Source organism: Festucalex cinctus, chromosome 8 (genome assembly GCF_051991245.1).
Source record: "Festucalex cinctus isolate MCC-2025b chromosome 8, RoL_Fcin_1.0, whole genome shotgun sequence".
Classification (NCBI taxonomy): Eukaryota; Metazoa; Chordata; class Actinopteri; order Syngnathiformes; family Syngnathidae; genus Festucalex; species Festucalex cinctus.
The window spans coordinates 25,078,724-25,101,961 of record NC_135418.1 but is presented as its reverse complement, the minus strand read 5'-3'; the positions used below and the strand labels follow the sequence as shown (position 1 = coordinate 25,101,961).

Genomic DNA, 23,238 nt, shown 5'->3' with positions numbered 1-23,238 from the left:
GTCAATCTGTGGGAGCCAGAATTTAGGATGAGTTGTTGGGGAACAAATACTTATTTTATTCAATAAAATGCGTGTTATAACTTTTAGAATTTAGACTGACATTCTGTCGATTACTATCATCAATAAACAATCCTAAGAAATTGAGATGTTTAAAAACTGTTCGGACAATCTGTGTGAGCCAGAACCAAGGCTATTTAAGTTAAGAAAACATAACGGAAAAAATAAAATTCCCAAAAATAATTTCGTTAACGAAATGAAATAAAAATGAATGTTTTTTAAAAAAACGAAAAGTAACTGCAACTTCATTTTATATTTACAAAACTAAAAGTAACTATAGCGAAAATGTCTTTTGTTTTAGTGTCTGTGAATTAATTTAATACATGAGCCTTTGGGGATGATTTTTAAATGTAATTATAAGTATATTTATTTTAATATTAACCGCAATAAGGACACACAGAGGTGACGTCATCGAGCAGCAGCCAATAAAAAAGCATCTTCAGATGATGTCGCTCCTATGCGACAATTCTTGCTTGACTTTTAGCTCCAATGGCTCGGCTCGCCTTCTTTTTCATTTAACTCACCAAAAATACGCTAGGTAAGAAATGCATTACTTTTTTCATTTTACCATGGTGTTTATTAATTATTGCGCACAAGTAACGCACATAAAAAACACAAAAACTAATGCTGAAACGAACTAAAACTAAACTAAAATTAAGTATTTTTTATAATAGCTAAAACTAATGAAAAAAAAATAACGTCCTTGAAAACTAATTAAAACTAACTAAATTTCAAAACAAAACTCAAAACGGAAATAAAAACTAACAAAAATGAAAATTCCAAAACTATAACAACACTGGCCAGAGCTCGAGAAAAACCAAGCTAAAGTTGCCATTTTGTCTCTCCAACAGTGGGAGGAGGTGAGCGGTTACGACGAAAACATGAACACCATTCGGACCTACCAGGTGTGCAACGTTTTCGACAACAACCAGAACAACTGGGTGCGCACCAAGTACATCCGGCGGCGCGGCGCGCAGAGGATTCACGTGGAGATGAAGTTCTCCGTGAGGGACTGCAGCAGCATCCCCAACGTTCCCGGCTCCTGCAAAGAGACGTTCAATCTCTACTACTACGAGTCGGACGCCGACACGGCCACCAGGACCTCGCCGGCCTGGATGGAGAACCCCTGGATCAAGGTGGACACCATAGCGGCCGACGAGAGCTTCTCCCAGGTGGACCTCGGCGGCAGGGTGATGAAGATCAACACCGAGGTCCGCAGCTTCGGCCCCGTGTCGAGAAACGGCTTCTACCTGGCTTTCCAGGACTACGGCGGCTGCATGTCGCTCATAGCCGTCCGCGTCTTCTACCGGAAGTGCGCCCGCATCATCACCAACGGGGCGCTCTTCCAGGAGACCCTGTCCGGGGCGGAGAGCACCTCGCTGGTGGCGGCGCGGGGGGTTTGCATCCCCAACGCGGAGGAGGTGGACGTGCCGATTAAGCTGTATTGCAACGGTGACGGGGAATGGATGGTACCCATCGGACGCTGCATGTGCAAGGCTGGCAACGAGGCGGCGCAGAACGGGACCGTGTGTCGAGGTACGTCTTTCTTTGCTGGCTTTTCAAGCCCATGTTTACTGTCTGGTAGTTTTAGAGTTGTACTGCCCATTATTGGTATCCATTGGGTTATCAAGAGAACTTATGACGCTTTTCCACGACACCGGTTCCGCACCGAAGCGGCAATTTTTTGTCCCTGGATGTTAGCGTCTATTTTGGGGCTGAGCGGTTCCGTTGTAACCGCTGTTTAGAACCCTTCAGGCAGTAGTTCTGCAGCGCCAGTCGTCGGGGGACTAGCGGGGCCGTGACGTCACCTGTCATCTGATTGGCCGACAGCAACTCCGTGGCACACGCCCATTTCCTTGTTTTAAGCGAGAAGAATTGTAACTTCAGTATGTTTAGTTAGCTCACTGGACCGCACCGTATATGATCGTACAATAAATCTTACCTTTTTACTAAAACTCCTTTCTTTCCGGCCAATTTGAGGTCTCTGTATGTTAACAAACGTTTAATCTGTTCCACACTGTGTTTAGTGATTGTACCATGTAGAAGTTTCACACCTGGGACATCGTCCTCTTCCAAAATAACATGAAAGTTGAACAATGAACATACAAGTAGTCACACATAGATCGGTGCATCTGCTACCACTAGGCCACTGAGATATCGATCAAAAACAAACAGCCAATGAAAATGCATTCTCTACTAAGCCCGCCCACCCGTGAGGTTTGTGCCAAAACTCAGAAGCAAAAGTCTGAGCTTCAACGCAAAATGAGGAAGCGCAAACGAGCGTAACCGAAATTCGAGCGAGCGTAAACAAAAACCAGGGAGCATAAGTGAGACATGATATCATCGAGAGCAAACGTTTTTATAACTCCTAGTTTTTGTTTGCACTTCAAAAATTTTTGTTTGAATCCTGCTTGAGACTTTGTAGTTTTGTTTACGCTTCAAGAAGTTTTTCCCGCTTCTTTTTGGCACACATCTGATTCCATAGAGTGCAGTCTTGCCTTGGACAGTTCAAATGTTGCCGCCCCCTTCCCGCCGTGCGCCAGTTGTAATGGAAAACCGATGGGTGCGGTGTGGTGTGGTGTGGTAGCGTGCGGTACGGGACTGATGGAAAAGCAGCTTTAGGGTGGAGCTAGACTCATGCTCCAGTCTGTTTGTTGGTCGTCAGTTCCTGTAATGATGGGAAGGGATTGGGAAGATTTACTTCATGCCAAAGCAAGTAAGCCGAATTCTGGATGTCGTGTCCATTGTTTGTGTTACTGTGTCGTGCTATTTACGTTGTTGATGTCAGTATCCCCACATACTGCCTCCCCACCCCTGACCGCTGCAAACACAAGCCAGATAAGAGTTTTATCCTTCCAAACTGAACTGAACTGAACCGTTTGGTGGAAAGTGGCTTTGCGCTATTTCGTTTTTGCACTCGCGATAAAAATCTTTACCACAGAGCCCTTATTCCACCAAATGGAATGTTTCACTTTTCAAGCCAATATGCTGATCTGAAAATGGGTTTGAATTGTAATTTTTGGTCAACCAAGCCATATTTGGTGACACACGTGGACCTCACACACATATCACCAGAATCTAATCTAGCCCAATAAAGAAAAATAAGTAATGCAACCCAAACAAAAAACAAGTACAAGTACGCTATCAGTGGGGGAAAAAAAAAATCCTTTGTACCCTATCTATTGTACTTAGGTAACACGTTTGACATTTCCCGACTTGAGCATAAATTATGTATGTGCTCATCTCCCTCCATCCACGCAGACAAAAACGCCACTTTTTTTCAAATGGCCTTCATTTTCCCTTCCCCACTGGAAGCCCCCTCACAGGCACATCGATTGGACGTCTCAAAACGTCAATGTAACCAGTACGCCCTACTCCGTGTCCGCACCGTTGGCGGGTGGCGGCGGCTGTTTAACGCGCCGTGGGGCCTTTGCTGTCTGGAAACAGCATGACGGCATGTCACCCGCACGCGTCCCGCCCATCTTGACAAACCTCCCACCTGCATTCATGATGACTGTGTTCCTGCCCTGTAATTACAATACATCCCCCAACGTGTTTGCGTGTGTATGTATGTGTGTTTGTAGTTACTGGGAGGGGAAATGTGATGCGTGCAGCCTTTTGTAGAACAACTATTGGTAAAGAAAAGCAAACAAGACCTTTTAAGCGACGTGTAAACACATCAAGCCTTGCTTAAATGGTAGTTTTCTTTTGTTTTTCCAGTAAGGAATGTTTTACGGGTTCCCATGTGGACATCTAAGGTAATGCAACTACCGTATACTGTAAATAAATCCACTGTAAACATGGTTGGGTCAAAAATAACCCAAATTGTGTCAAGAATGGACCGACCCAAATTTTTGAGTTATTTAACCCAAAAAGTCGGGTCAAGTTAAATTAATAATCCACAAAGCAACCCAGTTTTTGTGGTTGTTTTTGGTTTGAAAAACCCGATTGAATTTGGTCAAAAATGAACCAACCCAACGTTTTGAGTTATTGAACCCAAACATTTGGGTCAAATTAAATGAATAACCCACAAAGCAACCCGTTCTAAGTTGAGTTGTTCTGTTGTTTATTCATTTGACCCAATGTTTTAGGTTGATTGAATAACCCAAAGAGTTGCGTTTGTGACCCCATATTTTTTATTTTTTTACCTAACTCTACAGTGTAGCTTAGCCTCTGTCCAGTGGTCATCATGGTTAAAGATATGCTTACGACATTTAGAATTATTATGACATTGTTCAAACTCTTGATGTTGTACTTTCCATAAAGGAAAAGAATGAAGCCACTAAATATTTCTTTGAAAAAGTACTTAAATCACCAAAAAAAAAACAGCAACAACAAAAAATCATGTTTTCCATTTTCTTCTCTTACTGTAAGGAACATGAGCTGAACCGTGACCTCTAATCCAAGGTACTAACCCATGAGTTTAAGATTTTACCGTAACACCCATAGTACTTGGATAAGACACAATTTAGTGTCGTAGTTGATTTATAGTAGTAGCTCCACCAAAGTGTGTAATCATCATGACTGCTATGCTAACAGGGACAAGCTTTTCAAGGAGCACAGGCCAATACCGGGCACACATGAGGATACTCGATCCGCTCTGCCGCAATGAGTCGGCAATCCCAGCGTAATTACGCCGGTCTGCTTGTTTTTGTGACCTCCGTGTAAGTCACTCCATGTTGCGGATTTCAACATCTCCGGGGTTGCGTTTCGTCACACTGCTCTTTTAGTGCTAAATTGGATTATACAAGTAATTGTTTTCCGCTCAGCAGAGACAACACGATCCAATTTCATATCCTCGCGGTGCCGAACATGCTGAAACATCAGCGGAGTCCACATTTAAACGGGTTACACGCATGCAGATTTTGAAAATGTGAGAGACCTCTCAGATGACATGCAAATAAGAAGGGCTCTTCAATGTTACTTTTTTTTTCCAGACTGGTACCAGTAGTCAACTCTTGATTCCGCACTGATAACAATACTACTAGTACCGTATTTTCCGCACTGTAAGGCGCACCAAAAAGCCTTCATTTTTTTCAAAAGCTGACCATGCACCTTATAATCCGGTGCGCCTTATATATGGATCAATATTGAGCCGCAACAGGTCTCGCTGTCAAGACGCTATCGGTGACCCTGCACAATCGGCAGAAGATCCCGCCATCTTGGATCGCTAGCTAATACTAATACTTTACCTCAGAGAAAATAATAAAACAGCTGTTTATTCATTTTGGGAGTGAATGGAGTTGTCAGAAAGCTGGTTTGTAATCTATTAATTAAGTTTGACTGACCTATCTGACTGTTTTGTTGACATTCCCTTTAGCGCAGCACCATCTAATGGATGCATAACGTAACCCCCAGCCTCTACTGTAGCGCCTTATATATGGAAAAAGTTTTAAAATATGTCATTCATTGAAGGTGCACCTTATAATGAGGTGCGCCTTATAGTGCGGAAAATACGGTACTTCAATGACCGATGATGTTAAACAAAGACATTTCGTATATTTTTGGCAAAAGGCAAAGTAGTCACTCTGCAATAGAGAATTAAAGTTCAAAAGTGACTTTTCTTTTTTTTTCTTCCTGATAGTAGAACGACCCCAAGAGGGCGCCATAATTATCAGTGACTGTTATTGGCAGCCTTTGCGCGAACTCGATATCTTGAAATTAGGGCTGGGCGATATGGCCAAAAAATAAAATCTAGATTTTTTTCAGTCATTCAGGATGATTACGATTTTAATCGATTTTAACCTAATAAATCCAACAAACGTTTACTTAAAGGTTTCATTTATTCAAAAATAATTCCTGTGCAAAATGTTCAGACACCAGTAACGTATACTGATTCTAGATCAGTTTTAAGGCAAAATTACATCACATAAAAGCATTTGGATGTAATAGAACATAAGAACAACAGGTTTTAATCATCCAGAAGACAAAATTCGATTTCACGATTTCGCAAATTTTCAACGATTCGATTTTATAAAATGACGATGTATCGAATTAATTCGATTTATTGCCCAGCCCTACAGTTGAAATAAGGTCGGTACATTTTTTGGTCGGAGCGTAATACTTAATTACCCTTGGGTTTTCGAGAACATCTTTTTTTTTTTTTTGTAAACCCAGCATAAGGTGATTGTTTGAAGCTGCGACCGGAGTGCAAAGTAACAAAAAAAAAAAAAAAAAAAAAACACTTCGCAAGTTTTATCGATGTAATTCATCATAATTTTGTCGGCCCCGATCAATGATCTAGCAGATCGGGATCTTATACAGCAAAATGGCTCAGGATAATCTTTTTAAAGACTAATAATTGTGTGTTTTGCTGAGAATATGCTCCAATTTGGCCCATTTATCGGTACATGTACCCGCAAAAGGTGACAGATCAGAAAATGTGAATTCAGACACCCTGCTGACTTTGACCAGAAACGGGGATCTGGCTCATATTAGACCTGAATTCAATTTCATGTGCACACTATATAAGAATGACGTATGCTTTTGTTTTATGAGATTATTTTCATTGGATTTTTTTTTTTCCTTTTCATGTATTTGAAGGGACCCCTCAGAAGTCAAACATAATACATCCAGGGATGCTGTTCACTCTTTCATGTGTGGGTGTATGTGTTCAGCAAACCGACACCACTCGAGACAGATATCCCTTACACCAACGTTTGTTGACCATCCTCACCGTCGCCTTGTCTTCGCGCTCACATAACGCCCCGTTTGATTAAAGCTTCATGAGGGGAAAAAATGCATTATCTGCGAGTGCGGCCGGCCTGAGCAGAGGTGGATGTAATGCCTTTATACAAAAGTCATGAGCGCTTCTGCCAGGACGGCGCTCAGACGCTAAGTGTTCCCTGTTTTTTTCTCTTGCGTTCGCCGCGTCCCGAAAGCCGATCCCGCCCCTTCAAACTGCGGCGGGCCGCCGCCTCTTGAACCGCAGCGTTCTGGGTAATGAATTGATCCATATGAGATGTGCCGAATATTGCAGCATAATGAATTGATTTGAGAGAGGTGCCCTCACGGGGCTCCGCAGAGATCCTCTTTCATAGCCGGATTACGGAGCCGCAGCGACCGCACAAAGCGGCCCAGATGAAAGTGACTATTTGTACTGTAATATTTATAACCCGAGCAGCCGGCGCTTTGTCCTGACATTCCCGCAGCTTAACGTACAAATTATGGGTGTTACAATTAAAGTCTCGGCTGGATCCCCGGCAAATAATTATGTTGTCAGCAAATCTGTCAAAACATTGATATACAAGGTGGGGTGCTTACAACAAATTGCTGGGACCTTCCCTTCAGTGATTGCCTTGCAAGTGAGATTAGATTTCCTTCTCGGAGTGGAGGAACCACAGCGGCGGCTTTCAGGGGCGAAGATGGCCCTGAAAAGGGGAGATCTGATTTCCCCAGCAGCCTCCAGGGGACGGCACATGGGCTGGTCTCTCTCTCTTTCTCGCTCTCTAGAACCAACAGTGTTGCTTTCGCGCCGATACAAAGCCGGCCATGTTCATGGAGGGAATTGCAAATTTAACAATGCCCATGTGTGCTTTTCCACCGTAATCCGAGCATCTCGGTCGCTGCCGTGGTGAGTTCAAGGGTCTCGAGAGTGAGAGTGTCAGTAAGTGTGTGGCTCGCCGTATGAGCGAGATTCAAGATAATCTTCCTCGGTAAAAGTAAACATTGGAGAAGGGTCCCGCAAAATCACTCATTACTCATCTGTGACATCAGATAATCCTCATAACTTGGATTTGCACTGCAGATCCAAGTACCCGCTTCTGATTTAATGGCTGTATCCAATTGTATTTTTTTTTTTTTTTTTTGCAGTCTACTTAGATGTACAACCAGCTTGAATGGATGTCAAAATTGCACATAGATTTATTAAACTTAAGGTGTTTTTAAGGGATTTCTACAAATGTTGATATTAGTAAAAAATAGGGGTGCACCGATCGATCGGCCGGCCGATTTCCTTAATTTTGGAAGATCGGTGATCGGCCGATCACTTAAAAATAAGCCGATCTTTTCCACCAATCTCATCTCCCTCCTCAGAGGTCTGAAAAAGTCAGCGACTGTCCTTTTCTGCTGAGATGACGAATAGGATTTTCATTTTTATTTGAGAGAACCACTTCACGTGCAGTTAAAACAACCCGTTTGTTTTATTTCGCCGATATTGTTCAATGTTTTCCTATAAAACAAGATTGGAACACCGAAGGCATATGCTACTTGTAATAATTATTTTATTTTATTTTTTTTAAATCGGTATCGGCAATAATCGGGAGCGGCAGGTCAGACTTTTTAAAAGATCGGGGATCGGTGATCGGCCGGAAAATTGTGATCGGTGCACCCTTGGTAAAAAATAAGCGAAGTTTATCGATTTGACGTTGATATGAACACTGGTAACTACCGTAAACCACAGGGGATGTTACTTTCTGGGGCTGCTTTGCTACACCTGGCACATGTTGTCTTGTATGTGTGCATTGTACAATGAAATCTCAAGGCCCTCAATGCGTTCTGCAAGGAATAGTGCAGGTCATGGATTCATACAGGCATAATATATAATACATACATCTGCGCAACCTAATGCTGAGGAAGAGAGTCGATGCATCGGTGTGTAAAATTGCCGTTTGGGTGTTAATACCATAAAAGAGGAGGTGAAGGCTCTTAATAAGCATCTGTAATTTGCCGTCGGAATCCCAATTATTGAAATCGCTCCGTCTGGAGAAGATTTAAAGGAAGGAATCAACACGGCAGCCTTTGCGATTCCACACCGCTGCCTTTATTTCCCCGGGTGCCGCTGTCTTATAATGGCGCCTCTAATCGACTAACAGCGCACATGGAGGACTTATGGGGGTTGGGAGGTAACCACGCTGATGACTGGATGATTGTCTTTTGTGCTGCGAGATGGCAAAATGCAAATGAAACACACCCTTCAGGACTTTTTATGCCACCGCGCCAACAAAGACGAGAGAGACAAATTCCTCTGCTTATTCTGATGTTTATAAACAGCCATCCTCAACATTTTTGGCACCATGGCTTCATGTAAGGCAGTGGTGTCCAAACTACGGCCCGGGGGCCATTTGCGGCCCGCCGTCGATTTTTTTAGTGGCCCGCGACATATGCTAAAAATGGCATTTGACTCAGTTCAAATAAAATAAAAACAAAAATGTTTGGAGATGGTCAAAGTAAAAAGGGAGGGTGTTATTAAAGTTTTTTAGTTTACTAAAACTAACGAAAAAACAAAAATTCAAAACTACAATTTCGTTAACGAAATAAAGTAAAAACGAAGATGCTTTTTGAAAAAAGAAAACAAACAAACTGAATTTTATATTTACAAAACTAACTAAAAATAAAACTATAATTATAGCAAAAATGTCCTTCGTTTTAGTCTTTGGTAATTAATTTAATGCATGAGCCTTTGGGGATGATTTTAAATGTGATTTTTAGTAGATTTCTATTGGTATAAAGGGGAATAATGATATTGCGTCCATGTTTTTTTGTAAAATATTGTGCACAAGTAATACACATTAAAAAAAAAAAACTAAAACTAATACTGAAACTAACTAAACTAAAACTAAGCATTTATTAAAGAACTACAACTAATTAAAAAAACTAACAGAACCACCCTGAAAACTAATTATAACTAACTAAAAAAAAAAAAAAAAAAAACTCAAAACAAAATAAAAACTAAAATGAAAAATTCCAAAACTATAATAACCGTATTGCCATATTACAAATAAATTGGTTTATATACTGTAGCATTTTTATAAATATGCAAAAGCACAAATAAATTATTTGTACAATTTTTAAGACTAAACACAATTTCTCTTCATAACATTATGTGGCCCTTGCGTCCTTCTGATTTTCTGTGTGTGGCCCTCAAATGAAAACGTTTGGACACCCCTGATGTAAGGCAATATTTTGATGGAGCAACAAGAAACAAATGAAAAACAAATGATTGAAAATGAAACTAGCCATGACACTGATCACTTCGGCCTTTTGCTCTTTCTGACGAAGCTCTCCAAATACATTTCTTTCTTGCTTTGTGCTTTGCTTTTCACACATCATATCACGGGAATGAGTCGAGCGATGTGCACCTGAGTTTCAAAATACTATCCCAAAATTAAGCGAGATGAGCCCATGAGTGCATGTGCAGTGTGTGTGATTGATGAAATTGCGTATGAGCACTTTGCGACAAATTGCAATTGTTCACGTTGGTAAAACAAACACTCGTGTGAGCGGATTTGATCCTCTCTCGTCAACATCCTTTTAACTGGTAGCCTCCCATTAGCATGGAGATGCGTATCTTGACGGCAACAACAACATTCAGCCTGGCTGCTGATGGTTTCGCGCACCATCTGCCAGCCAGTGTTTGTATTCAGATCGTCGGTGAGAGTGTGACCTCGCTTCCGTACTGCTGTTGGAGTGCAGGTGTTTGTTGCTCTCATTCCAACACAGATAAGAGAAAGGAGAGACGAGAGTCAGACATCTTGTCGAAACGGGGAGATACAGTAGGATTATTTGATATTTGGATTATCTGGATTGATGCAGCAAATCTCTCTCTTCGTGGGTAAATATGAACATTTGGGATCTAATTCGGGCCCAGCAAATCTTGGGCTTGTTCATCACAGATTGTACAGTAACTTTAATATGTTAGTTTATTGATGGCAGAGGAGTGAGTATATTATATCCAAATATTTCAAGCTTTATTTACACGAACAAAATAACAATTATCTCACAATCAAAAGGAAAACGTTTAACAGAAAGGCAGCAGAATCTGAAGGTCTGAAGCTCACTCGAGCTCCATGTATCAAACTGTTTGCTGCCTTTTAAAAAAAATTAAATAATATTTAAGATGAATCCAATTGTTTGTCAACATGTAATGCAAATGAAAACCTCAATTTTTGTTCATTTGAGTTCCTGCACCAAACAATAAATGGTTTGCCATGCCAGTCGCAGCACGATGTGGTGGTGGTTAGCAAGTCTGCTTCACATTTGGAGGTTCCTGGGTAGGGACTGACCGATTGACGGCCAGGTCGATTATCGGTGCTAATATTTGTCATTTTGACCAATACTGACATTTGACTTTTTTTTTTTTTTTTTTTTTACAAAACTGAAGGCTGTTAAAACGTGTCTAGTATAATGCTTGCCAAAGTAGCGAATTTTGGGTTCATAAAATGTTCCAAAGATGTTCAGACGGTTTTTACTTGTCGCAAAACGTATTGTTTTGAATCTTGATCGGGCCCTCCTGTGTGGAGTTTGTGGCCCGTGACCCTAACAATAGAAAATGGATGGACGTTATGCCAGTCTCTAATTAGAACTCCTTTAGTTCGCACTCTATTTGTGTTATGGTGACATTATCTACGCTTCAGCTGCTTTTTTGGAGTTGTTCCGTTCCGTCAGGAATAAAAACAAGTGCCTAAGCAGATGTTCATCAGCGGCAGCGTTTCTCTCAAAAATGCCAGAAGAGGTAGTCAGACTTTGGTTCGGCATCTTTTTGGTGACACGACAGAGTTAAGAACAGTGTCATTGGACGCTGGAGTGACAGCAGGCAAAGCAGTTAGCCATGTCCTTGTGTCCACAGAGGCCCCTGGAATCATTCCCTTGCCTTCTTTCTCTCGTCTCTGATGAGATTTCAGCATGGCCAGGTGTCCCCCCCCCTTTCTTTCTTTTCTGTCCGTCAGTCTTTCACTGTCTGTTCTGCATCCTGCACACATCCATACTGAGCCTGACAGCACGCGAGAATAAGAGAAGACGGAAAGGCCAATCCTTTAACTTAAAGTGAGTGCCGAAAATCCCTTTGCGGAGCACATGGGCGCCGCCATATGCAACTCGAGTTCGTGCACCGTCACGTTTTATACCCGTGCACGTATACTTCATCATGCTGCGTTTCACGGCACATCCATCATGCGTTGATGTGATAACGTGGCCTGTCGTCCCCGAGAATCGCGCCCGCCCTCCCCAGCCCGAAAGATCACGGCCCGTTAAGCCCCCCCTTAACGTCTTCCACATGTTGCCGCACACAAATGTCGTGTTCTGCTCCATAAAGCAGAGCAAGGCTCGCCCTCCTAGTCGCACGTTATCCTCGCACCATCTTTTACGTATCAGGTTGCAAGAGCACATCCTTTTACACGTGATCACTCATCTTGTTTGCCAAAGAGGCTCCTCATGGGGGCCCCAGGACTACTCTGGACGCCATATCTCCTTCTGGACCTAAGAACCAGGACGCCTGATAAAATCGGACAGTCTGGCTGGTGTTTGCGCAGGGGAGAATAGCAAAGTGACAAGTCAGGGAACTGATGGTTCTGCTTGGCGTAGCCTGGACAGGTCATCATGACAACTGTTCAATTCCATATGCGCATCTGCAACACAGCCGGGATTGAGTCCAAAGCATCCCCGTTTACCCTCTCAGAGGTCCGGGACTCTGGTCTGGTTGAAGAATTCATGCCTCCCTGTCGACTCAGGGAGGCTGATTGGTTAAGCATGTGTCTGGATCAAAGATGGGGAGCAACAGTTAAGTCGGAAAGCCTCTCGAGCGTACAAGGCGCCAATAAAGTTTCAAGCGCAGGTTGGCCGCCTCACTTTTTAATCAGTGACAATTTCAAGACCTATTTGTTATGCGGCGTTGTGCCGGTAACGAGGATCAATTGGCGACTTTTGATCGGATGAATTCCTGATGTGTCAGAAATTTGGCTAACCGAAAATTGATCTCATTCAAGCCAAAACTAATTTTACAAATAAAGTTCCTAAACCTTGAGTCTTGTAGTCCTACTTTCTCTGTCGGGGATACTAAGTAGCTGTACAGATTTGTTCCTATCTACTCAAATGTATTTCCTTTACATGCCTTCCTGCTAGTCGCATCGATAATTGGCTGATCAATGACGTTTCAAGGTAAACAGTGGTCCTAAAAGGTCACGGTTTCAAAACCGCTTCAACGTTTTTCTCTTTCACCTCAGCTTGGCAGTTTGAAATGCCCTTTACTGCCACCTCCACAACTTGAACGGTTCCGTTTATCTTACGATAAATCATGTTGCAGATTTGCAGATTCTCTGCCCAGCAGATTGTTTTTGTTCTACATCTGTCATCCCATTTTTAAGAGGCACTGCTTGGATCATAACCCACATTGGTTTTGATCCAGCCTGGCTTGCTGTCCGGACCTTACACCAACACTTAGTTTGTAGCGCAAGCTTCTATTCATCATGGAAGCCACACCTCCAATACATCACTTTTTCTTTGTCTTTTCTTTCTTTTTTTCTGTTTTGGGGTATTCTTGACAGGTTTTTCATAAAGTCTTCTTGGTGCTGACGTCCAGATGGGCAGCAGACAGACTCCCGGGCCGCCAAGTGATCCATTCAGAATTGCACGCCGTATCACAGCTCATCAAATTTCTCTTCACACATTGCTAATTCCATATATTCTTCGGAGACATTTTTTTCCTGTAGTTTGTTCAATACACTTGTCACATTCCAGATGTCAGACGCTATTTATGGGCCTCAACTGTGCTTTCTGGCTACTATATTGGATACACCTACAAATTCAAATGAGAGCCAATACTAGCGCTATATTAAACTTAAGTGTGGTACACATATTGTATACTGACAATTTGGCCTAATTTGAGCAATTTTCTTCACTTTCATTGTCAACAAAAACCCGACTATCAGGTGGCGCTAAAAATGGTCCTTTTTTGTCGTCGATCTGCTAAAAACAAACAAACAAAAAAACAGTCAGGACAACAATCACAAACGTTAAATTCGTTCTGTATTTGCAGTTACGAGTCTTTTGTGGTCAACACCGAGCTTGGCCGGGCGACGGTTTCTGTGATTGTGATTGGCGAGGAAACTTATGATTGTCGCTGTAGATTTACAGTAGTTAGAGTATGTGTGTGGTGTGCTGTGTTGGTCACCTCGGGTACACCGCACACTAAAAAAGCAGATTTTTTTTCCCCCCTCATCTTGTGTGGGGTCTCTCGCATTTTAAAAATGGGCTGAAATGTTTCAAATTTTGAATGTGTATAGCCCAATTTAAGATTGCTCCACTCAATATATTTCTGCCTCTTTTAGATTCCGACATGTTTTGAAGTCATCCGCTCAACACAGCCGTCCATTGTCTTAATTGTTTGCAATGGCAAATATTCCCACACACTGCTGCTTTGTGCCATCCGCACTGATTTTCCTCAGTTATTGAGCAAGACGAGCACACTTGATGCTGAGCAGGACAACAAGATTGGCTCCAGTGACCTGATTTAATTGTGCAAGCCTGTTTGGGGGCGCGGGCTGGTGGCAACTGTGGTGATCGGTGGTGGAGGGGTTGCAATGGTTTTCCATCGCTGCGGGGGACAGCTCGGCTTTATAAATGCACTACTTACCGAATTTTCTGGCTGTTCAAACTTTTTCACTTCCCTCTGGGCCGCTGCAAAGCAAATAAATTCCTGCCTTTAATGAGGCCGTGCCGCTCTCCGGTGGAATTCCCAAGCTTTCAGCGAGAAGGTGCGCCTCGACACGGCTCTCCATTCTTATATCCCGTGTAAAGAAGCGGGTTCATCCAGAGGATACTCTGGTAGATGAAAGGCGTAGTAGCAATTGCTAGGCTAATCCTTATCTATTCATTCATGGTAGTCCTACCAGGACATTGTAGTAGCGAATGAGGTTTTCGTGCGAGAAGGATGTGCTCCCCCCTTCTATGCTGAGGTCTTTCCGCTGTCAATTCAGCCGCTTTCCCACAGTTTATTCTGTAAAGCCCTTAGGGATCTTCTGGTACTATCCAAGTCTAGTGGAGCTGGAGGAGGTGAGATCAGACATCAAGCTAATGAGAAAGTTGCTCAGTTTCCTCCGCTGTGGAAAAATAGTTGAACCACTTCCTGTACGTCTCAGCAGTACATTGATTTGACCTACTGAATTAAAGGGGACATGGTATGGAAAATTGACTTTTTAATAGCGTGTGTACAAATTATGGAGTGTTTGCCCACCCGTTAAGTGAAATTACCGTATTTTCCGCACTATAAGGCGCACCGCATTATAAGGCGCACCTTCAATGAATGACATATTTTAAAACTTTTTCCATATATAAGGTGCTACAGTAGAGGCTGGGGTTACGTTATGCATCCATTAGATGGTGCTGCGCTAAATGGAATGTCAACAAAACAGTCAGCTAGGTCAGTCAAACTTTATTAATAGATTACAAACCAGCTTTCTGACAACTCCATTGACTCCCAAAATGAATAAACAGCTGTTTTATTATTTTCTCTGAGCTAAAGTATTAGTATTAGCCAGCGATCCAAGATGGCGGGATCTTCTGCCGATCGTGCAGGGTCACCGATAGCGTATTGACAGCGAGACCTGTTGCGGCTCAATATTAATCCATATATAAGGCGCATGGTCACCTTTTGAAAAAAATTGAAGGCTTTTAGGTGCGCCTTATAGTGCGGAAAATACTGTACACAAAATGCGTAGGGTCTTCTTTGTCGGCGATCACTAATTCAGGAATTTGAATGGAAAGGGCTAGGATGTAGGAGGCGACGGAAATATTTCGTTGCATGCCTGCATCTATTGTGCTTTGCACAGTACTTAAAGGTAAGTAGAACTGCATGTAGTTTTGCTGGCTACACAGATTAGCATTAACTTCTAATAAGCGACACTTGTAAAATGTGGGCCCACGTACTGGCAATATGACGAGAAGGCCATTGATAATAGTATCAAAAACTATTGCACTTGCCATAGATCCGGCAGTACGTATATGGGGCAGGATATGCAGTCGCTCACTCACCTGCCCCTCTAAATGGAATGATTTCAGCTCGGCAAGGAACAATTAAGTGTGCTATAATTGTTGATCAATGGGTTATTTTCACATCCGCGTTTCACAAACATGTTATTAAGATGCCTGGAAACTGGTTTTAAATTGTAGAGGAAAAAAAAAAAGAAGATGTGTTTCATGTCAGAAACCGACCAGGTTTGACAAAACAACATTTACAAAACTCCTCAGACCCGACATGAAGCAACCTCCCCCACTGAAAACCCGGGAAACGCTCACTTCCTTCCGAGACCAGCGTTCTGGATTACTGCAGGGCTGCATCATCTCTACCGAGAGTTTCAACGCTTCGGTCTGTGCACGTTCGGCCGTGGCTCGACACACACCAGGACCCCTGCTCGATTCCCCCTCTTCAAAAAGAACATCTTTCCTCTGCAACTCCAAGAGCTGCCTGGAATAAATTAGTCGCGGTTATTAATGAGATTGTTTTGATGCCTCCTTCCTCTTGTCTTGGATTTTTTTTCCTCCCTCTCCCACTGTGAAACTACAAGTGATGATGGCTTAAATTAAAAAAAAAAGAAAAAAAAACAGCTTGCTAAGAGGAGACAGAATGTGCAAAAACAGAGAAGAAAGAGTCCTTAAAGATCACGCTTAACCTCTCCTGACCGCACGGCGTGATGGTATGCTCTTGGCAAAGCGCACGGTAGCTCTCGAGACATAAGATGACTCCGCTGAGGTTTGCAAAGTAAAAAGTGGTAGAGATAATTTAAAAAAAACAAACAAACAAAAAAACTCAGAGTAGACAGGGGTTGCTCATTAAAGCTTGTGAAGAATTCATGCGCACATCTGTACTGGCAAGGCAGCAGAGTACAGAGAAGGCTGAGCTTTTAACATAAAAGGTTAAGGTAGTTAATTTGTCACAGACGAAAAGTGTTCTCTGCAATCTGTTTACACAAACCATGTGCATGAAACACATTCAGGTCGGTCCTACGGTTTAGTTTGGAATTTGTGAATGCCACACAGTTAACTAGAATACGTGGTCAAGAAAGCTCAGTCAGGTACGGCCGTACTTAATGTTTTCATTTGATTCTATAAGGACTACAACTGTTGCTCATACAAGCATTTGCTGTAATTTTGATTTGACGTGGCTCTTCCCCGAGACGTAAAGATTGTCTGTCTGTCAGCGAAGATGTATCACTTGAAAAGATTTGCTTGACACTGGACCACCGCATTTTCCGCACAATAAGGCGCACCGCATTATAAGGCGCACCTTCAATGAATGACGTATTTTAAAACTTTTCCATATATAAGGCGCTACAGTAGAGGCTGGAGTTACGTTATGCATCCATTAGATGGTGCTGCGCTAAAGGGAATGTCAACAAAACAGTCAGATAGGTCAGTCAAACTTTATTGATAGCTTACAAACCAGCTTTCTGACAACTCCATTCACTCCCAAAATGAATAAACAGCTGTTTTATTATTTTCTCTGATGTAAAGTATTAATATTAGCTAGCGATCCAAGACCGATCGTGCAGGGTCACCGATAGCGTCTTGACAGCGAGACCTGTTGCGGCTCAATATTGATCCATATATAAGGCGCACTGGATTATAAGGCGCATGGTCAGCTTTTGAAAAAATTGAAGGGTTTTAGGTGCACCTTATAGTGCGGAAAATACGGTACTTTCCTATTTAGACTTTGGCAGCATCTTGTAGCGCAAAAACCTCAAATCAGTCAGGTTTTCAGCGAATAGCTGTGGATAGGTTCCATATAAATTATGTGAATTTGCAAATAGGAAACTGTGTATATGGGATTACTGTACCCCATTTTATAGAACACTATGACTTTGACCCGGAGCATGATGTGACATTTAGACATCATGAGGGACATCTGCCTCTGGAGCAACCCTCGGCGGAGAAGACATTTTACAAGGCGCGCGCTCCTAAAAATAAGCCATCTTAACCTCCAGCAGAGCCCATGCGTGGATGTCAGCCTCGCTATCTCTGCCTTGCGACCTTCTTACTAAATATAGCGCCCGGCGTATATCGATTTTGGGGACGCAGTGCATTTGGAGCGCGGCGCCGACATCGATGACCTATTTTTGAGAGATTGCTTGCAATTACGTAGCTCCTCTTTTGTCTCGGGGACCACAGGAGGCAGCAGATGTGTGTGTGCTCCGAGCAGACACAATACAACTCAGTCTTTACGTAGAGTGGGCCAAGAGACTGTCATATATTTACGCTGGGCTCACCACACCATGCAACGAGTACACGTTATGTTCCATGCACGGGCACCCAAGTGAATGTGTACAGAAGCGTCACTTTAATGAAATTTTCATCACAAACTGGAGCTCGAGTGCGATTCTCCCAGTTGTGAGATTAACGGGATCACTCCGTAGTCGAGTGATTAGCAACGGCTCATTCACAGTATCGTACCTCGCTTCTAATAAAGGCCGGCGACGGGGGAAACGTGCCAGCCAAAAGCTTGGCAAAAAGCAGATTTAATTCCATCTGTGCGTACGCCATGCCAGCAGGCGGGTTTCCCACCAGTGAGTGATTGGCTATGATACCACTCGTGCCTCTAACTAACATCGTTATCCGTCAGCGTAGGTCACTGTTTCGTTACCCGGGAAATTTGCAATGCGGGAATTATGTCATGTTGGGGACGGATCAAAGCTTACGTGACCTGACTTACCAAATAAGTCACTTGTGTCGAAGGGAGCGCAGAGTAGACCTCCGCCGAGAATGGAAATTTCTCATTTTGACGATCACTTAAGTTTAGGTTTTCATCGTTAAAGTGTTTTTGTAACATAGTGTTTGACATACAGTGTTTACAGTAGCTTCTATTATATAGGCAATTTAAAAGATTTTGTGAAGTGTTTAAGGGTTGATTTTTCCCTCTGCACTCTGCCTGAAGAATATTCAAGGCCAACAACCGGAAATGTTAAACCTCTTCAATATTTGCAATCACAAATGCTCACAAAGAAACGCGACCTTTGGGACCTGCTCTTGTTCTATTTTAGGCCAAAATCTCTGAGTAATGCATTCCTTCGCTTTCTTGGAGACACAATTCACCAATGATCCATCCATCCATTTCGTTGACCGCTTATTCCTCACAAGGGTCGCGGGGGTGCTGGAGCCTATCTCAGCTGGCTTTGGGCAGTAGGCGGGGCACAACCTGGACTGGTTGCCGGCCAATCGCAGACAATTCGCCAATGATCATTTCCCAAATTCATTGTAATAATCTACTAATCAAAACCAATTGTGTTACTCTCACGAATAGTCGTTCACCCACAGAGGCACCGTCATATTCCTCACGGTCTTCCTTAAAAGAAATGTCCCATTTCCCATCCTTCCAAGCAACAGGCACAATCGGGCCTTTGTGAGCCCGGCCGCTCTGTCGCCGTGCGCTTCTGCTGATACGAGTCTTGTGCAGATAGTGTGGCCCCGCTCTTGGACTACTACTAAGCGCCGGCTAATTGAGCCTGTCCAAGCAGAACCTGTTAGTGTGCTGATAAGAAGGTATTTGACCTCGGCGGAGTCCCCGGGTGCCGCGGAATACTTTGCAGTGCTAGATGAAGCGTAGACGCCAAGCATCTCCAATGGTGATTGCTTTATTTGTGTTCACTCGAACCCAAAATGCTAACATCTCTATGTTGACGTCATTAGGAAAGCATTCCGGCTTTTGGGGAGCAGATTCTCTTTATCATGCAAATTAGAAGAGACATCTCTGATACACGTTATAAGCTATGTTGACTTCATTTTAGAAAAGCTCGCTTCCATCTGGAGCTGCAAATGGGACTTTCGTTATGTCTTTTTAGGTCAAATTGAACCATTTAGAAGGTAAAGAAATGCAAATAAAAATAAAAAAAATAGTTTTTTTTAACTCATTCACTGCCTTTGACAAGTATACTTGTCAATTGTATTTTTTAGAGCGGTGCTAAATGGGGGCGAATCTGAGCATGCTCCACTGTAAATATCAAACTTGGAAACAACTTTACTGATGCCCAACCACCGGTAGATGACATCATTGCCCCATTTTATAGGAAATAAACACAGTTTCAGAGTCCATGGGAGAAATGGCTGTATTTTGGCAAACCTACATTTTTCTGCTGTCAATTATAAAAGAACGGGACGGGACAAAAAGTAGGGAGTCTATTCTGTTATTTGGTAGATTCGGTTTATATATAATTATTGAATGGAATATCACGTGAGTATTGGAAATGTAAAAATTTTCTATAATGACTGGCAGTGAATGAGTTTTAATAGTTCCTTTCCTATGGCAGTAATTTGAATGTTATCCATGTGACCCCAAATCAGTCTAAAGGTCAGAATTAAAGTACAAATTTGTATTAAAAACACTTCTAGGCCATAAATGTATATATAAAAAATACAAGTTAAAAAAATATATATAACGAAAACCTTGATGTCTTCTCATCAGGAGCTTCAAATGTTAATAAATGTGTCAGGTAAAATCGACCAATTTTACACTTATAGAAATGAAAATGTAAAAATAAATAGTTTTGTGGTATCAAACTTGTTCTTAGCTAATAGGTGTTGCGTTAGAGCGTTAAGTTAGTGATAGACAAATTCGAGTTACATCGCCAGCGAAGGACTAGAACTCTGTCATAAATCAAAGACATTGAACATTTAAAATAGTCCATTTCTCATATTTGCATTGGTATGTTAAATAGTTTGTAAACAATGTTTAATTGGATTTCTGACACCCGAGGTCAAATTTGCTCCGGAACATTATTGCTCTTCCCGAGAAACGGGAGATAACAGGAGGGTTAATGAAATGCGTACGTCTCAGCATAAATGTCGAGCTTGGCAGTTTCTCTTATGCTCCTAAAACTTCATGTGGTCGTTTCTTTCTATCTGTACCAGACCTGATCGAATGTGCTTTATTACTCTCTGTGTGAGAGTCTTGAACCCTCTCACACATTCCCAAAAGCCCGCATCTATTTTGGCATTCCGGCCACGTTTAAACATGTGTCGGGAATTTTTGCACGTGGCATTTCCATCCAAAGCCTGCCAATGGATGGGGATTTCAGTACTGAGTAGCACTGACGTGCAACCCCCCCACCCATACACACACACACACACACACACACACCCCTCGAGCCTTCCTGCCATAATCCCTCTGACTCCGGGAACCCAAAACTAATCTGCCGCAGCCTCCTCATCACATTGCAGGCTTCTGCAGCGCTTACATTTAGTCGGTGACTGCTGTTTAAACTTCAATGCATATTTACGTCTGTAAACAAGCAGAGTGAATATTTCCTTCCAGCAAATTGCCGGTTCACGGTAAGCCCAACAGAGGCTCTTTTGGTGATTTATGCCGCAGTCCTCCTGAGTAAAGTACACAGTAGCCATCCCTAAGAAGCTCGCGGCATGTACGCCGAGTCCGGCACTATATTTTGACAATGAGCCTGTTTGTGGAAACGTCAGATGTGTCATACTGGAATTTGGCGAGTTATGCCAAGGAAGAAGACGAGATGGACTACTCTTTAAGGAGACATATTTTTCTTTTATTTTTTCCCCCCAAACAGTTTCCAGGTGTGTTAATAACATGTTTATGACCAGGGATTCACATAAAAATGGTATGGTTTTCAAATGAAGACCAGAGGTTGTTGTTTGGTGCTCTTTTTTTTCTTTTTCAATCACGACCTCGTGATTGAACTTAAAGACTTACGGCACATCTGGGCAAGGTAGGGCCCATGGGCAATCTGCAGTCTTTATGAAATCCAAGTAAAATTTCATGTATGCATTTCTTTTATTTTGATGTGCACACATGTTAAAAGCGCAAGTAAACCAAAACAAAGATTTGTCTTCAATGATGGCAACTTAAAATTAGAGTCATTGTTATTGAGCGACTTCTGCAACCAAAATCAGATGACTTGGACTCGGACTCAAGTGCAAAAGAATGTGATTGGGACATCCGTACAATTTTCAGTAAGGTCTCCCCTTATTCTAAAATTGCCATTTAGCATTAAAATTCTGAACAAAAGGAATCTTCAATGTTCTCTTGTGACTTTTTTTTTTTTTAATTCAAATCCTGAGGTTCTGTCTGTACTGTAGGCAGTCCCTCACGTTAATACCGCATGGTTGAATCGATAACCTCAAAACGACTGTCATCTTTTCTTTTTGGGCACAAATCACCTCAGACACCAAGAGTTGGATTGAGGTCCTACGGTGTACCCTCAGCAGCAGCAGTAGCACAGTTGCCAAGGCAACAGAGGTTTTGCCCATCCTCCAGCCCCACCACCCCCAGTACTCCTCCCTGTGTGTGAGCCGGGTACTTAAATGCGCTGACCTCCTGGGTCTGGGCTGAACAGCCTCCATTGATTTGGACAAATAGGAGGGAGAGCGGACAGCCAAGGCCTTCCTGTTTGAGGGTTAAGGATGTAGTGGAAGACGGCAGATGAATAGCGGAGGGATGCCGTGTTTTAGATGACTCAATGACACATTTAAAGGCTAATTAGTCCATCTCTTCACTCGCGACGCAATTTCTGAGGCCAGCGCCTCGCTCCACGGCCACAATTGAGCTACTTAATGTGTGCCGCCTCTAAATAGCATCTATTAAAGCCTTCCAATGAATCACCTCCCAACAATGGCAGCAGGTGTAACGTTGCAGGGAGGAGGCGGCCGGGTTTTAACGTGCGAGGCGTGTCTATCTATTTCTTTCTCGTCAGTCGGGTCTGCCCAAATCCCCATTTGGGCTGTTTTGCTCTTGTGTCATTCCAGAGCTTGAATACTTCATGAGCTGATGACTTATGCATTTAGCACATGTGGGTCACAAAGCTGCAGCACATACGGACGGGAGCCACCGTTGAACGTTAGCGTCCATTACCATTCACCTTCAAACAAATGTAGCTCCTCCCCTACGTACAAAGTTTGTCTCTCAATGGAGATGTGTCACCATTTTGTGAGCGCTTCATCACAAGATCGTAACATTGCAAGCCATTGGCTACTAAAGTAGCAGTAGCGGGAGAAGGTGATACTGTCATTCATGTTGATCCTGTGTCTTCGCCTTACACACCTCACATGTGTGTTGGTGGGCTAAGTGACAGAATTCAGCACCAGCTGCTCTTTGCCACAATGCCCCCCTCCATCCATACCCCTAACACACCAATAAAGAATAAAGAAAGGCTTCTTCACCCACCCCTTTTTTCCTTTTCTCTGAGACACCCCCCCTTCTTGTCGCCACTGACTGGACAGCACGTTATACAGCCTTTATGCCACCTGTCCGTCAGCTCGACTGCACCTCAGGGAGTCTCAGTCACGAAGATGGGGGCCGCCTTTGTTTGGTTTGGACTCTGTGAAGCAAACCACCCTCTCCATCCCACCCCACCACCAAAACCCACATTACCCTCCCTCTTCTACAAATACGATTCAGGGTACAGAATAGTAGCTGCTGCAGACCCACGGAGGGAAGATTGGAACCAGCAGGAAACT

General features: G+C 42.8%; 1 protein-coding gene across 4 annotated transcripts in view; it reads left to right on the top strand.

Annotated features, from left to right (window-relative positions):
• Positions 1 to 23,238, top strand: part of ephb2b (eph receptor B2b) — a 135,146-nt gene that overhangs the window by 62,601 nt on the left and 49,307 nt on the right. For all 4 annotated transcript variants that reach the window (XM_077528828.1, XM_077528826.1, XM_077528827.1 and 1 more), the window contains exon 3: positions 909 to 1,593. In XM_077528828.1, coding sequence (XP_077384954.1) covers positions 909 to 1,593 — 685 coding nt within the window. The remainder of the gene's footprint in view (positions 1 to 908; positions 1,594 to 23,238) is intronic.